The sequence below is a fragment of the Propithecus coquereli genome, unplaced genomic scaffold (assembly GCF_000956105.1).
Source record: "Propithecus coquereli isolate 6110/MARCELLA unplaced genomic scaffold, Pcoq_1.0 Scaffold73, whole genome shotgun sequence".
NCBI lineage: Eukaryota > Metazoa > Chordata > Mammalia > Primates > Indriidae > Propithecus > Propithecus coquereli.
In genome coordinates this window covers 3,975,525-3,990,814 of record NW_012153396.1, presented here as the reverse complement: position 1 = coordinate 3,990,814, position 15,290 = coordinate 3,975,525, and the positions used below count along the sequence as shown (strand labels likewise).

The 15,290-nt window shown below is 38.7% G+C and overlaps 1 protein-coding gene across 1 annotated transcript in view; it reads left to right on the top strand.

Moving 5' to 3' along the window:
* Positions 1 to 15,290, top strand: part of ARL3 (ADP-ribosylation factor-like 3) — a 46,701-nt gene that overhangs the window by 306 nt on the left and 31,105 nt on the right. Inside the window, exons 2-4 of the mRNA XM_012661634.1 lie at positions 14 to 252; positions 6,836 to 6,979; positions 10,335 to 10,451. Coding sequence (XP_012517088.1) covers positions 14 to 252; positions 6,836 to 6,979; positions 10,335 to 10,451 — 500 coding nt within the window. The remainder of the gene's footprint in view (positions 1 to 13; positions 253 to 6,835; positions 6,980 to 10,334; positions 10,452 to 15,290) is intronic.

The window sequence follows — 15,290 nt, the reverse complement described above, 5'->3', positions numbered from 1 at the left end:
CGACCAATCACAGGCTGGGAGGCTACCGCCAGCCACGTGGGAGAATTTTCACCAATCCCCTGGTCCGAGTTAGCAGCAGCCTCCTCCCGCCGCTCCTACAGCCCCAGCGGTCCGCCCGCGCAGTGGGCGGGCACTTTGGCGCGCTTGCGCACTTTGGGGAAAGCGGAGCTGGACCCCGCCCCATACCGCTGCTTTGCTCCTCCACTGTGCGAGCGAGGGACGTCGGGGGCGGTGCCGCAGCAGTTGCCCCTGGTAACGGGGGAGGCAGCTGCAGGAGCAGGAGGAGGAGGAGGAGGAGGAGGAGGAGGGATTCGGCGGGAGGATGGTAAGCGTGGGGGCCCAAGCCCCTTTGGAGCTGGCCGATCACCCCCCTCCCGTCCCCAGGCGCAGGGCGAGGCACTGCGCTTAAAGCCAAGGAATGAGTGGGACGCAGCTCTGCCTGCTGCCTGGGTTCTGGACTGGTTTCGGGGGCGACAGGGAACCCCGAGGATGGGCCTTGGAGGGAGGCCTGGGCCTGGAGAGGAAGGCGGGGCTTGCGATGAGTCCCAGGCTTGGGGAAAGGGCTGGTAGAGTGCGTGGCTGGCCCCATACGGATCCCTTGCTCCATCATTACTCCAGAGACAGGGATGAGGGCGGGTCCGAGGAGCGGTAGAGAGCCGCCTTCGCACGCAGGCTTAGTTAGATCTTCCCGGGGAATCGGCCTCCCTGCGCTGCAGGAAAGTGGGGTCCGTCTGGGGCCCGAACAAGAAACGGAGAGAAGAGCCAGCGCTAGTCTTTGAGGTCGCCCTGGCGGTACCAGGGGAGATGATAGCCTAGTTCGCCTCTTCCTCGCGGTGTGCGGGTCCCTGGAGATCCGGGGAGTAAGTCCCAGGACACACTTAAAGAGGTGTCTTTTGGAAGGGATGCCTGGTACATTTTATGCCGTCTTAGTGTCTGCGTGGCGGGCGCGCTTCTGCAGTTCTGAGTTTTTTATTTGCTGAGAGTTTTACAGGACCTGGTTGTTGGTGATGACCAATTTTCCGTTCAATACTTAATCCTGTTGATGGAGGCAAATTAGCTGCCTCGTCCCTAGTATTTCCTTCGAAACCTTTTGCAACCTCATTTTGCGTGTGACCATAACAGGACCAAAGGTCTTAACCCCAGTTTAGGGTCTCCAAACTAAAAAGAATGGGAAATTAAAACTGGAGAGTGGGCATCAATTTGGGGCAAGCTTTTTCTGTCAGCCCTAATTAAAGCTTTCCCAAATTGTAAATTATAGTTGTGACAGATTTGACCATTGACACTGTTCCTTGCTGATTTCTGTACAGTTAGTTGGAGGGGGTTAAAATGGAATTGAATAATTTTAGAGCTAGTCAAAGAAAAATTGATTTCGAAGCATGTAGAACAGGTTGGTTGGTTTACCAACTGCAAAGAGCCCACAATCGAATTTATAGTTACTGCCCCACCTCATCCCCTAGTCCCTTTCTGACTTTTAAAAATGTTGAACCACTTCTGTTGATTTAAGAAGAAAAAATTATCCAATTATCCTAGGAGGAAAAAAAATACATGTACCTTTGGTCAGATTATCCAGTGAGTAAATTTTGATAGAGGAAAAAAAACTCAGTTGGTTTTACGTTGTTAGATTGTTAAATAAGTAGGATTATTTGATCTGAAGTTGCCAATCACATTAACACTTGCTACATGTGCAGCTTTTTTAACCTCAGGCTAACCAGATTTTTACAAGTGTTTCTTTTTCTTAATCGTTTATACATGAGCTGTCCATTTAAAGGCTAAGTTTTTCTCAACAAATGAGTACAAACATAAATATTTATACAGAAAATAACTGGAATTGAAGTGAAAAAGGCATGCCAAACCTACAGAGAATGAAATTTGTCATTATAAATGAGAAACGCATGAGAGTTGGCTAACTTTTCTCAGTTTGTTTATCAATTAAGCGGGCTGTGTAATTTCATGATTGTTTAATTTATAATTACAGGCCACAATAAATTAACCACCGCTCATGTTTCCAGGTGCAAATTGGCACTGTATACAACAAATTGACAGTGTATATACAACACTGTTGTATACAACTGTTGTAGTCACTGATCAAAACAGATTTTGTTTTTCTTTTTTTCCTTAAATGAACAATGAGAAATTAGGAAAAATTATTCTGGATTCTTTATCAAGTTTCCCAAATATCATTTTTTTTTCCTATCTCCAAAAGTGCAGCTATTCTTAGAACTGGAAATGGAACACTGAATTTAAACAGTCAGTGGTATGATTAAGTGTGTCACATCTTGCTGTCTCATGAGCCCCCATGGGTAACTGTACAACTGAAGAGTGAATCCCAGGCTTTTTTGTTTTTTGTTTTAAACTTCAGCTATGACTAATACAGTTTTTAAAAATTTGGGTAAGTGCAAAAAAAACCCATTATGGGTTTCCCTGAACATTTAGGGTCTAGGGTCAGCTGTTTTACCCCTGCCTTATGATACCAAGTCCTTGATGAAATACTAAGGTGGCAGTAATTGTATCGCATAATCACTGTTACTTAATATATGACTCCTTCAGTAATTATTTCAGTTAAGTATTCAGTAATTATTTGTGGATGACTTTCTGCATATATGGAGCTTGTGGCAGTTATGGAGCATGTTCAACATTTGAAGATTGTTCCCAACAGTATTTATGTTTTGTGGTCAGAAAACAGTCAGTGAGAAGTTATTTTTAAAAAACCACAATACACAACTACTGTTTAGAGGGCTACTATGTGTTATGCTTTATATACCTTACCTCATTTAATCCTCATAGCATTTTTCTTGAGATATAAGTACTGTTCCCATTTTCTAGATGAAACTATGCTCAGGGTTATACATACACAGAAGTTGAATCAAGTCTGTGAAACTAAAGCCTATAGTATTCTTTTCATTAGGACTCTGGTAAAGTATTCCTGAGGAGATGCCCAGATTTTGTTCCTCAGGAAATGTTGTTTGTATTTATTTAGTAGAGGGTAATGAGGAAGAAGACAAAGTTTGGATGAGGTTCTCCCTTTCAAAGCTGATAGGAGCTTTAAACTGATAGGAGTTCAGTTTAAAGAGGTAAAAATAAACTGAAGCCAGTTCCATTTAAGCTGGTGATGGGGGGTATATGTACTTGACAGCTGGTTTAGTAATTTTAATCTAGAAATTTTAGCTGCCCCTCACAGCCACATATATTTTCCATATAACACCTTCCTCTCCCTCTACCACTCCGGTTTCTTTGAGTGACCTAGTTTGTATCATTTTAGGTCAGTGCGCCATGCCTCTGCCAGCAGTTTAAGTTGATTTTGAGGCAGATAAAATGTCTGTGTTCAATAGCACGTCTATTCATGATTTGCCTGCAGAAAAGTTTGTTTAAATGTTTTGTGGTTGAGTCAGACCACTTCTGTCCACCAGGGTGCAGATAACTTGTACACACACATGCCGATAACACACAATATGCAATTAACCGAAGTTCTTGTTTCTTAAATTGCCTTTATTTAATCTCAGAGGAGTGTAAATTCTACATAGAGAGCATGTCTCTTTTGCTCACTCTGTACTTGAGGCACATTATGGATGTCTGATGATAAATGAATGGATATTTTGGCAAAATATACACTTTAAAAATTAATTTAATTGTATTTATACTGTAAAACTCAGCCCCATAATAAATTTATCTTCTAATGGCTGTCTCCCTTCATTTGACATTTAAAATAAAGTATGAGCATATATGGATAGAAACATAGAATAAATAGACTTATTCTGCTCTCTTTCGCCGGGCCTCTTAAATCGGCTTACTTTGTATCTTTCAGGCAGAACCCTGACATCTATAAATATCCTCTTCCCTATTTAGCAAACCCTGATAATCCTGTGATCCCCTGTCCTTAGTAGTTGGGTTAATATGATGCTGTATTGTATTTGCACTTGTCTTGCCTAGACCATGCTTGAGATGTCATTTATCATTTTGCTGGAAGAAAATATTAGCTGAACTTTCCATTTTTCTGTAATTTTACTTAAAGGGGAAGCATCTGAAGTTATTGTTTCCTAATAAGGAAAATTATTCTTTGGAAATGTAGCAGTACTGTATTCTATACCATTAGGTTAATAAAGTTTATCTGTAGTTAGAATGATTTCTTTCTTATCTGTGCTTTGCTTCCCTCTTTTTCTTTTTTTTTTTTTTTGAGACAGAGTCTCACTCTGTTGCCCAGGCTAGAGTGCCATGGCATCAGGCTAGCTTACAGCAACCTCAAACTCCTGGGCTCAAGCAATCCTCCTGCCTCAGCCTTCCGAGTAGCTGGGACTACAGGCATGCACCACCATGCCCGGCTAATTTTTTCTATATATTTTTAGTTGTCCAGCTAATTTCTTTCTATTCTTTTTTTAGTAGAGACAGGGTCTCGCTCTTGTTCAGGCTGGTCTTGAACTCCTGAGCTAAAACGATCCGCCTGCCTCGGCCTCCCAGAGTGCTAGGATTACAGGCGTGAGCCACCGCACCTGGCCCTCTCCTTTTATTTTAAGATCGATAGAAATTATGTTTTTCTCTTAATTCTTCAATTTCAAATGTAATGAGTTTATAAAAAGTCTCAGCCTTCAAAAAGGAATGTTTTTATTTAGTGATTTTTTTAAAAGACATGGAAAAAAACCCAAAACATCAATTTTAAACTTTGAAAATATTTTATAGAAAACATCTTCCTTTACAATTTCTATACTAGCAGATAATGCATGAGAAGAACTCTACCTGTATGTCATTTAATGTACGAATTTGCTGAATTCTAGTTGTTTTAGAAGTTACTGTAAGAGGTAATGAGACCCTTTCTTTCACCTCCAATCAGGAACTCAGGATGAGTAGTACAATGTGTTTTCCCTGTTCTTAGCCTTTTCATGTCACCAGTCCCCTGAGGATCTCAGAATTCTAATTTTAACTGTTCTGAAAGGTGCTATTATAAATGAGTGATTGCAATATAGCTAATAGAAACTAGGAAAACTGCTTATAAATATAGTTTTAAGAAAGAATGGTGGTCAGGTGCAGTAGCTCATGCCTTTAATCCCAGCACTTTGGGAGGCCAACGTGGGAGGATTAATTGAGGCCAGGAGTTTGAAACCCACTTGGGTGACATAGCAAGACCCTATTTCTACAAAAAATAAGAAAATTTAGCTGGGCATGGTGGCATGTGGCTATAGTCCAAGCTATTCAGGAGGCTGAGGCAGGAAGATTGCTTGATCCCAGGAGTTCCAGACTGCAGTGAGCTATGATTGAGCCACTGCACTCCAGCCTGGGAGAGAGAGTGAGACCCTTCCTCTTAAAAAAAAAAAAAAAAAAAAGAAGAAGAAGAAGGAATGGGGTCAAAATATTCAAGACCAGATCAGAAAAACAAAGGCAAAAAAAGTCCTGCCTTTAAAAAATAAAAAGTCCTGACTATATTTTCTTTGTTTCAAATCTATTCAGTCTTACTCCGCCAAATCTTTTGGTATAGAATTTACCTTTCTATCTTAGACTAAACCTTCCATTTTATTGCTGGAAAAAAGTCAAAGCATAGAGAGGTTAATGTGGTCCTTAGCAAGTCAGTGCAAATACAGAGCTAGACGTGGTAAACAAAGAGTCTCTGAGGCAGAAAGGAATTCTTAATAATTACGTATATTTGCATATCGTTGTCCACAGACCCAATTGTTGAGAATTATTTCACAGAAGTATCATTTGATCTTAGTGAACAAACTGGTTTGAATTATTGCCTGCTGCAATGTGGATAGCAAATATAACCATTTTACGTAATTCTAAGACCCAGTTTGAAGGAATTTCTTCTCAGGCTGGGAGATTAGATTATATGCCCTTTAAGCTCTGGAATTCTTTGCTCTTGTAGCTTTGCCTCATTAGAACAAGATTGTCAACTGCAGGACAGAACAAATAACTATTATATAAAAATTTTCTTACGTTCTTGGCGAGAAAGTAACGTGGTTCATGTCTATCCATAAAAAAAATGAATAAAACAAGAAGCAGAAACATTAGCTTACTAGTCAAAAATACCCTGGTTAAATTTTGATGTTTTGCACTCTAGCCTGGGCAAGAGGGCAAGATCCCATCTCAAAAAACAAATTTTTTTGATGTTTTTAGCTTTATGAGTGCCTTTTACAATTCCCTGACTTCTCTGTTGTACCAGATTTTTCATCTGAAAAACAGAAAATCTGTACCATGCACCTATTGTGTAGGGTCTTGTAAAAGTTAGATGGTGATAGAGCATTTTGAATGAAGAAGTCTCAAAGGTGAGCTGGAATAGATAGAAGTCTTAAACAGAGAAGCCTAGCTATAATTTTATATAGCCTTTTTATGTCTTTTTGTATAGCGCCTTAAAATCTTGGATTAATTTAGGTAGGTAACTCTATTTAATTCCGCAAGTGTTATCTGATGTCTATCTAATAAGTGTCAGGCATTGTGGGAGACAGAAGCTATAGCACTGCCCCAGAAGAAACTCCAGTAAAGGAGAAAAATGCAGAAATCAATGACCTAGTCTGCTACGATGAGTGTTCTACCCTGAGAGTGTATACAAAGCTTTAGAAACACAGACGGGGTAGTAGTTCACAGTCTCAGGAGATTTGGGGTGACTGCTAAGCTGGATTAATAGAAGGAGCAGGAATAAGCCATGCTACTTATTAAGTTGTTGAATTTACTAGAGTACTTCTGCCAAAACTTAGAAGGAGGAAGCAAATGGAATAAATGGCATTAAAGTGGAAATAATAATATAAGCTCTCCATAACCAGAACTTTTTTCAAGGAGGAGAAGTTATTCTGATGTCCAGTAATATCAAAATCAGTGCCACCAAAATAATCTCTCTCCTTCGTGGTTGTTCAAGGGCTTACTTTCAATTTTGCGCAAATTGAAAAGTGCACCAGACCAGGAGGTGAGAATCCTTCTCCTGGGCTTGGATAATGCTGGCAAGACGACTCTTCTGAAGCAGCTTGCATCTGAGGACATCAGCCACATCACACCTACGCAGGTGAGCACTGCCTTGGCTCCAGATGCTGTGTGATGCAAGGAAGATGATAATAGCAATGCGAAAGACAAAATGGGAAATATAGTTTCGTCCACTTCCAAGTTTTGTTTCTGAGAAAAGTTTATACAATCTAAAAATAATTAGATTTCAAAAACATATAAGAGATTCCATTCATATTTAGAGTAGTCAGATTCATAAAGACAGAAAGTAGAATGGTAGTTACTGGAGCTGGGGAGAGGGGAGTTACTGTTTAATGGGTACAGAGAATCAGTTTTGCAAGATGAAGAGTTCTGTGGTTGGAGGCACACAGTCTGAAGGTACTTAATGCCACTGAACTGCATATTTTTAAAATAATATACTTTATGTTAGGTATATTCTACCACAATTAAAAAATATATATATATACACACACATATTCATATATGTGTATGTCTCTGTATGTGTGTATATATATCAAGATAATCAATTCCCTCAGATCTAAATGATTACCTATATTTTAAAAAATAGCTCTATCTTCTCTGATTATGAAATTAATACATGGAGAAAGTAGAAAGGAAAAAATAAAGACTACTTTGAGAAAAACCACTCTTAATATTTTAGTATGTATTTTTCAGATTTAATAAATGCAAACATATATCAATTTTTTAAATAAAAAACAATTACCTACCTTTCTGAATCCAACCTCATCAACCTTCCTCTTTCCTAAGGCCAAGCAAGCAAAACACAAAGGCTAAGGCAATTGTGCTCACAGTGCAAAAGTTTAAAGACAAGTCCTGATTGGAAGAACTCTAGTAGGCTTCTTTAGACCTCATTCCCCGTAAGAAATTCTGAGACAGCTTGACCTTTGGCCAAGCCAACACGGGCAGCCTGTTGGTATTAGTCACTTTAAAGTGTTTCAGCATTAGAGATTTAAGCAAAACCAGAGTTATTTAGCATTTTCTGTCACTGTACTATGATAAAACCTTGGTGTCGGGTTTGAATGGCTGGGCTGGCGTGTGTACTTCACGGCCTATGAATCTTACCAATTCATAACTCTTTGCAAAAAAGTCGTTTGAACTGCTACAAAATGAACAATTTTACAGCTTCTGAACAAATTTAATGTATAGCTCAAGGAGGAGCAAATTATAGTAGTCTAGCCTAGAAGGGCTGAAAACACATATTAGTGTGTCAGGATTTCTGCCAGAAAAAAGAAGGGCTAGTTTTTTTGAGTTTTTGTTTTTTTAGTATTAACAGTAGACTGTATCTCTTAAGAACACTAAAATGACTTCCACACTACAAACATATAAATGAACTCAAAGCTGTAAACCCAAAGTTCTAGCTCTAACCTTCAGGCTTTGTTTGATGTGTTACAGGTGACTTTGGTATTATATTATGTCAAGTTTTCATATTTACTCTTTAAAAACAAACGTATTGTATTTTTGGTTTTTATTAGAAAAAGTAATAGATACTCATTGTAATAAATTTAGAAAGTATAAATAAATAAAATTGAGAAACTAGAAATCACCTGTAATATCCAGTTAGAGATAACCACCCTTCACATTTAGGAATGTATCTGTTAAGTTTTTTTCCTGTATGTGTGTGTGTGTGTGTGTGTGTGTGTATAAGATATATTTAAAATAAAAAATTAAAATGGCTCATAAAGAATATACTATTTTATATATATACTATTTTATATCATCTTTTTCACTTAATGTATCATAACTATCTTTCTATGTTATATATGTGTGATTATGTAATACACATCTCTAAATGTTTGTACCCATTCATTGTTATTTCCTTAGAATATTAAAAATTTCCTAGTATATCTGTTGGGTCTGATAACTAACAGAAGTTTAAGGCAGTTGATACATACAGTCAAATTCCAAGATTTACTGTTACTTATTCCCTGCTTCATTCCAGGAAGGATTTGGTATTACTAGGTTTGACATTTAATATCATTGTTGAATGCAGAATTTTTTTTTTAATGAGAGAAGATCTCGCTATGTTGTTCAGCCTGAAGTCAAACTCTTGGGCTCAAGCGATTCTTCTGCCTGAGCCTCTCAAGTAGCTGGCACTACAGGCGCACACCACCACGCCTGGCTCAAAAATTTTAAATATGCAAAAGTAATGTTCTCAATGAGTCACAGTGAAACTGTCTCTTACAATAAGCTTCAGACATTTCCTTTAGAATTCTTAAACTTCTGATTTATTCAGTCATTGGTGTGTAGTCAGCCTCACCTCTAGTTATCCTCTAGTGACTGTTTATCCTCAGTGGGAATTGGGTGGCAATGTTCCTGTGCCGTTGCACTGTGCCTTATCGTTCTGTGCTAGGCAGCAGTGTTGACAAGCTGCCAGATGAGACAAATGTTTATGGAGGTATCCCCAGACCTACTTAACTCCCGTTATTCTGGATGGATTGTCTCTTCTATGGTAGCAAGCTGTTGATTGGATTTTTCAAATCCTGGTTTCCTGATACTGTTCTTGCAAGAAGACTTTTTTTGATTCTTGCTCATGAAATACATTCTCCTCAAACCCCAAAGGTCTTGTTAATTTGTTTCTTTCCACACTAACTCCCCACTGGCAATTCTGCCTGTCCCTGATTTGCTCACCTTCTTCAAAGTTCCACCTTGAATAACTGTCCTAAAAATGAACACTTTCTTTTCAAGTTCATCAGTCACCTATTAAAGCACAATTTTAAATGACCACTTGTTTGTTTCCATCGCTGTCTGTAAGGGAGGGCTCCACTTCCCAGCTTGAGCTTGCTATTCCAGCAGGCCCGCCCTCCCCACCGGGCTGACGCTCCAGTTACAAACCCAGCCTCCCTCATAGGGTCCTCAATTCAGCTCCCTATTTTTCCTGATTAAGCCATATGAGGAAATTTATTTTGAGCTGCTGTCAAAGAATTTAATTCTCCAGAGTTATAGCTCTTTCCTCTTTTTAAATTTATTAAAGCATTTGTTCTTTTCTCTTAAGTCTTCAGCTTCAGCTTCTGTTTTTGTTAGTTGTATGTGATGTCCTCTCGAATTTTACCATCCTGAGGCCTCATCAGGGCTGTGGCCTATGTTGTTTAATTGATCATCAGCTATTCTCATACTGAGTTGTCCTTAGCAATTATATATATATCTATCTTTCATTGTATTAATAGAAAACATCATGTTAGCCGTGGCATTAGCACTGACTCCACAACCTGAATGGAATAGCCTGTACAAGTACGTTTCTTCCTTCTCTGTCACAGCATACCATTTTCAGCATTGCTAGTATCACATCTGGCAGAGTACTTCAGAATTAGTTTTAAAAACGTAGCTATTAATGTAACTTTGTCAGAATTACGATCTCCAAGTTTAATAAAACTTGATGTTTTTGCCCATGTCTGTTTCAGGGTTTTAACATCAAAAGTGTACAGTCACAAGGTTTTAAACTGAATGTGTGGGACATTGGTGGACAGAGGAAAATCAGACCATACTGGAGGAATTATTTTGAAAATACCGATATTCTTGTAAGTACTCCTTCTGATGTGCTAATTCATAGTATTTTATGCCGTGTGTTAGGAACGTTAACACCTTAGTGTTTTTTCTTGTCAGTAATTCCACTGCCATAATCACTGTGAATTTAGCAGGGCTAGCAGAAGGCTGCAGATTATAAAAGGGAAACATCTTTGTGTAACTTGTATAAAATGTTTTGCTGTCGCTCAGTAACAGTGTTGTGTCCACACCCACCTTGGCAAAACAAAGTATTTATTAATTACCATAGTGATTTGAATAACAGAAGGGACTTCAGAAGATCATGCCACTAATTCTGTCACCCCAAGTTAAGTCAATGAGTCAACTGTATCCCAAAGAGAGCAACCAAGATAGTGAAAGTCCTGGAGACTGCGGTATATAAGGAATGGTTGAAAGACCTGACAGTTTCTTCCTGGAAAAGAAAACACTTGGAACTGTGTTCAGCTGCTCCAAGAACTATCTTAAGTCAGAGAGATTAGCCTCATTTTGAAGAGTTCTAGGAGACTGAGCAAGGAGCACGATTTGGAGTATTAGGGTGGCAGAATTTAATTAAGATTAAAGGAGAAGTTTCCTATAATTACAACTGTCCAGAAGTAGAATAAGCTGCCTCATACTTGGGGATGCCCTGGCTCAGGCAGAGCTGAGATTTTAGCCCCCAGCTCACTGCCACTTCCTCCAGGAGTACTGTTTCAGAATTCCTAGAGATTTCTCTATCCACATACATGATTTCGCCAATACCCCAGCCTCTCAGGTCCTTCACCTCCCCTCCTCCAATGGTTTTATCATTAATCCTACCTTAGCCACAAACTCTCATGATCATACCTTAGAACTAAGGGGTCTCATGAACTTGGATGGGAAAAAATATTGCGTATCATTTTTACTAACCCCTAACCAAAAGTTTGCATTTACTTCAGTTATAACCATAGGCAATAAACTGCAATAATGGCAGCCATATCTGTTTTCATTACTCATAGAAATTGTCTTGTATCTCAAACAGCTTCATTCTCTGCTGTTGTTTCCTAGGTATCTCTCTCTCCTGGATCATTCCTATCAATATGCACACATCCTGTAGTTTCTCTTGTTTAAAAAAGAAAAACAAGGCCGGGCGCGGTGGCTCAGCCCTGGAACCATAGCACTCTGGGAGACTGAGGTGGGAGGATCGCTTGAGCTCAGGAGCTGGAGACCAGCCTGAGCAAGAGCGAAACTCCGTCTGTACCAAAAAAAACACAAAAAACAAAACCAAAAAACTCTTCTCCTGCCTGTACACCCCCTTCTAGATACGGTGTCCCAATCCTCAGCCTCCTTTACAGCAAAACTGCTTGAAAGAGTTTCCTATGCCCTCTGTCTTCACTTCCTCCCTTCATGGTCACTCTTGAGCCTTCCATTCAGGCTCACTGATAACACCACATCACTAACTCTAGGGTTCAGTTTTCATTACTCAGCTTACTTGGCCTATTAGCCCATTTCCATAATTAGTTGAAACATTGCCTTTGCTTGGCTTCCAGGCTACCATTTTATCTTGATTTTCCTCCTAACTCACCAGCTACTCCTCCTCAATCTCTATTGCTATTTTTTTCCTTACCTCCCAACCTCTAAATGTTGGAAAGCCCCGGAGTTCAGGCCTTGTGTTTTTCTTCTCTGAGTCACTGCCTTGGTGTCCTCGTCCTGTTTCAATACTTTAATTACGACCTACATGCTTGTGAATTCCAAACTATTATCTCTAGCCTGGAACTCTCCCCTGAACTTCAGTTTCATATACAGTTATGCACCACATAACAATGTTTGGTCAGTGATGGACCTCCTGTATGACAGTGGTCCCATAATATTATAACAGAGCTGAAAAATTCTTATCACCTTATAATGGCGTAGCTGTCGTAGCACAACATATTATCTTTTCTATGTTTAGGTATGTTTAGATACTGTTGTATTACAATTGCCTATAGTGTTCAGTACAGTAACATGCTGTACAGGTTTGTAGTCTACAGACAATAGGCTATACCATATAGCTTAGGTGTGTAGTAGGCTGTACCATCTAGGTTTGTGTAAGTGTTCTCCATGATGCTTGCACCAAGATGAAATCACCTAAATCGCCTAAGGACGCATTTTTCAGAATGTTTCCCTGTCGTTAAGCAATGCATGACTATGCAGCCAGCTGCCTATTTGACATCTACACTTCAGTGGCTAGTAAGCCCCTCAGCCTCAACATGTCAAAAAACAAATTCCTATCTTCATCCACTCCTACTCAACTCCGCTCCTCCCACCGTCTTTTGGGTAAATGGCAGTTCCATTCACCCAAAAACAGTGCTGTCATTTTTGGCACCTTTTCCTCTCACTCTCCACACCTGATCCATCAGCAAATCCTGTGTACCTGTCGCCATCAGACATATTTTTACTTGTTTATTACCTTTCTCCCCCATTGGAATGTAAGTTTCATGAGAACAGGAACTTGTGCATTATGTTTAACTGTTATATCCCCAGTGCCTAGAAAAGTGCCCAAATGAGTGAAATGGATCATTGTTATGGGGGATTCTCGCATTAGTTAGAACATGGAGTTATATAACTTTTAAATTCTCTTCCATCTCTGAGATTCTATAATTCTGTATTATTGTGGTCAAGTCCAAGGGCTTGCTAATTCCTTCTATAAAATGGGGAGAACATCTACTTCATGGGGAGGTTTATGAGAGTTAGTGAATTTATTCACTTACCATGATTCTTATGTGGAGAATAATATCAAAATGTAAAATTGTTCTATCATCAAGAAACACATTTGAGGTGTTAAAAGGGGGAGCACACAGGTTTATCACATTTCTGGTCCTCTGTGATGGTAATTTCAATTCTATTCCTGGTGCCAGGTTAAAGGTTTAAGTGAAGAGAAGAATAAGATAAGACACATGCATCCATCCATTTATCCATCTATTCAAACAGTATTCCTCTAAAATGTATATACCTTCTAGAAGTATAGAAGAGAAAGGTTGGGGAAAAAGAAAAATTTTCCTTTTAAGATCAAAAGAAACTTCTTCTGTAATCTCAAATAAGGTGTCCATTCTTCAAATATAATTTTTCAATTTTAGAAATTTTCAAAGGTGCACAAAGGTCAAAAAATAGTATAACGAAATCCCAGATACCTACCCATCACCCAGCTTCCTAATTTCAGTTTTGGCAATCTTATTTCCTCTCTCCATCACTATTTTTTATTTTAAGTATTTTAAAGCAAATTCCAGCCATCATATTATTATGTCACTCACAAATACTTGAAAAGTAAATTCGAAACATCAGTTCCTAAATTGTTATATGAAACTATATGTTAGGAAAATTGACTATTAGAAATTTTTTAAATCAACAAGGAAACTCCTGGAACTAATGATTATAGCTAGGTTTCAGGATATAAGGTTAATATACAAAAGTTGGTTGCCGGCCGGGCACGGTGGCTCACGCCTGTAATCCTAGCACTCTGGGAGGCCGAGGTGGGTGGATTGCTCAAGGTCAGGAGTTCGAGACCAGCCTGAGCAAGAGCGAGATCCCGTCTCTACTAAAAATAGAAAGAAATTATCTGGACAACTAAAAATATATATATAGAAAAAAAATTAGCCGGGCATGGTGGCGCATGCCTGTAGTCCCAGCTACTCGGGAGGCTGAGGCAGAAGGATTGCTTGAGCCCAGGAGTTTGAGGTTGCTGTGAGCTAGGCTGACGCTGCGGCACTCTAGCCAGGACAACAGAGCCAGACTCTGTCTCAAAAAAAAAAATTAAATTAAAAAAAAAAAAGTCAGTTGCCTTCCTTTAGATCAGGAATGAACAATTAGAACTTGAAATTAAAAGCAGAATACCATTTAGCACCCCAATCAATGAAATATTTAGGCATAAATCTAACAAAATACATATAGAATCTATATGAGGAAAACTATAAAGCTAACAAATCAAAGAAGATCTAAATAAATAGATATTCCATGTTTATGGATAGAAGGATTCAATATTATCAAGATGTCAATTATACCCAGTGTGATATGTGGATTCAATGCAATCCAAATCAAAATTCCAGCAAGTTATTTTGGGAATACTGACAAACTGATTCCAAAGTTTATATGGAAGGGCAAAAGATTTAGATAGCCAACATAGTACTGATGAAGAATAAGTTAAGGACTGATACCACTTGACAGCAAAACTTACTATTAATATAAAACTAGAGTAATCAAGACAGCATGTATAAGAGAAAGAATAGACAAACTGATGAATAGAACAGAATAAAGAGCCCAAAAATAAACCCACATGAATATAGCCAACTGATCTTTGACAAAAGAACAAGACAATTCAATGGAGCAAGGATAATCTTTTCATCAGTGGTGCTGGAACAATGGGACATCTACATGAAAAATTAAAAAAAAAAAAAAAAGAAGAATCTAGACCTAGCCTTACCCCTTTCACAAAAATTAACTCAAAATGTCAAAATGGATCTTAGACCTACCTGTAAAACTTATAGAAGATAACGTAAGAGAACATCTAAGTGATCTTAGGTTTGGTGATGAGCTTTTAGATATACCAAAAGAATAATCCATGGGGAAAAAATAAGTGGAACTTTATTAGAATTCAAAATTTCTGAGACGAGCGTGGTGGCTCACGCCTGTAATCCTAGCACTCTGGGAGGCCGAGGCAGGCAGACCGTTTGAACTCAGGAGTTCGAGACCAGCCTTAGCAAGAGTGAGACCCCGTCTCTACTAAAAATAGAAAGAAATTAGCTGGACAACTCAAAGATAACTACAGAAATTAATAAATAATAAAACAAAGGTAAAGAAGATCAATAAAGACATAAATTGGCTTTTTAAAAAGATTATTAGAGGAC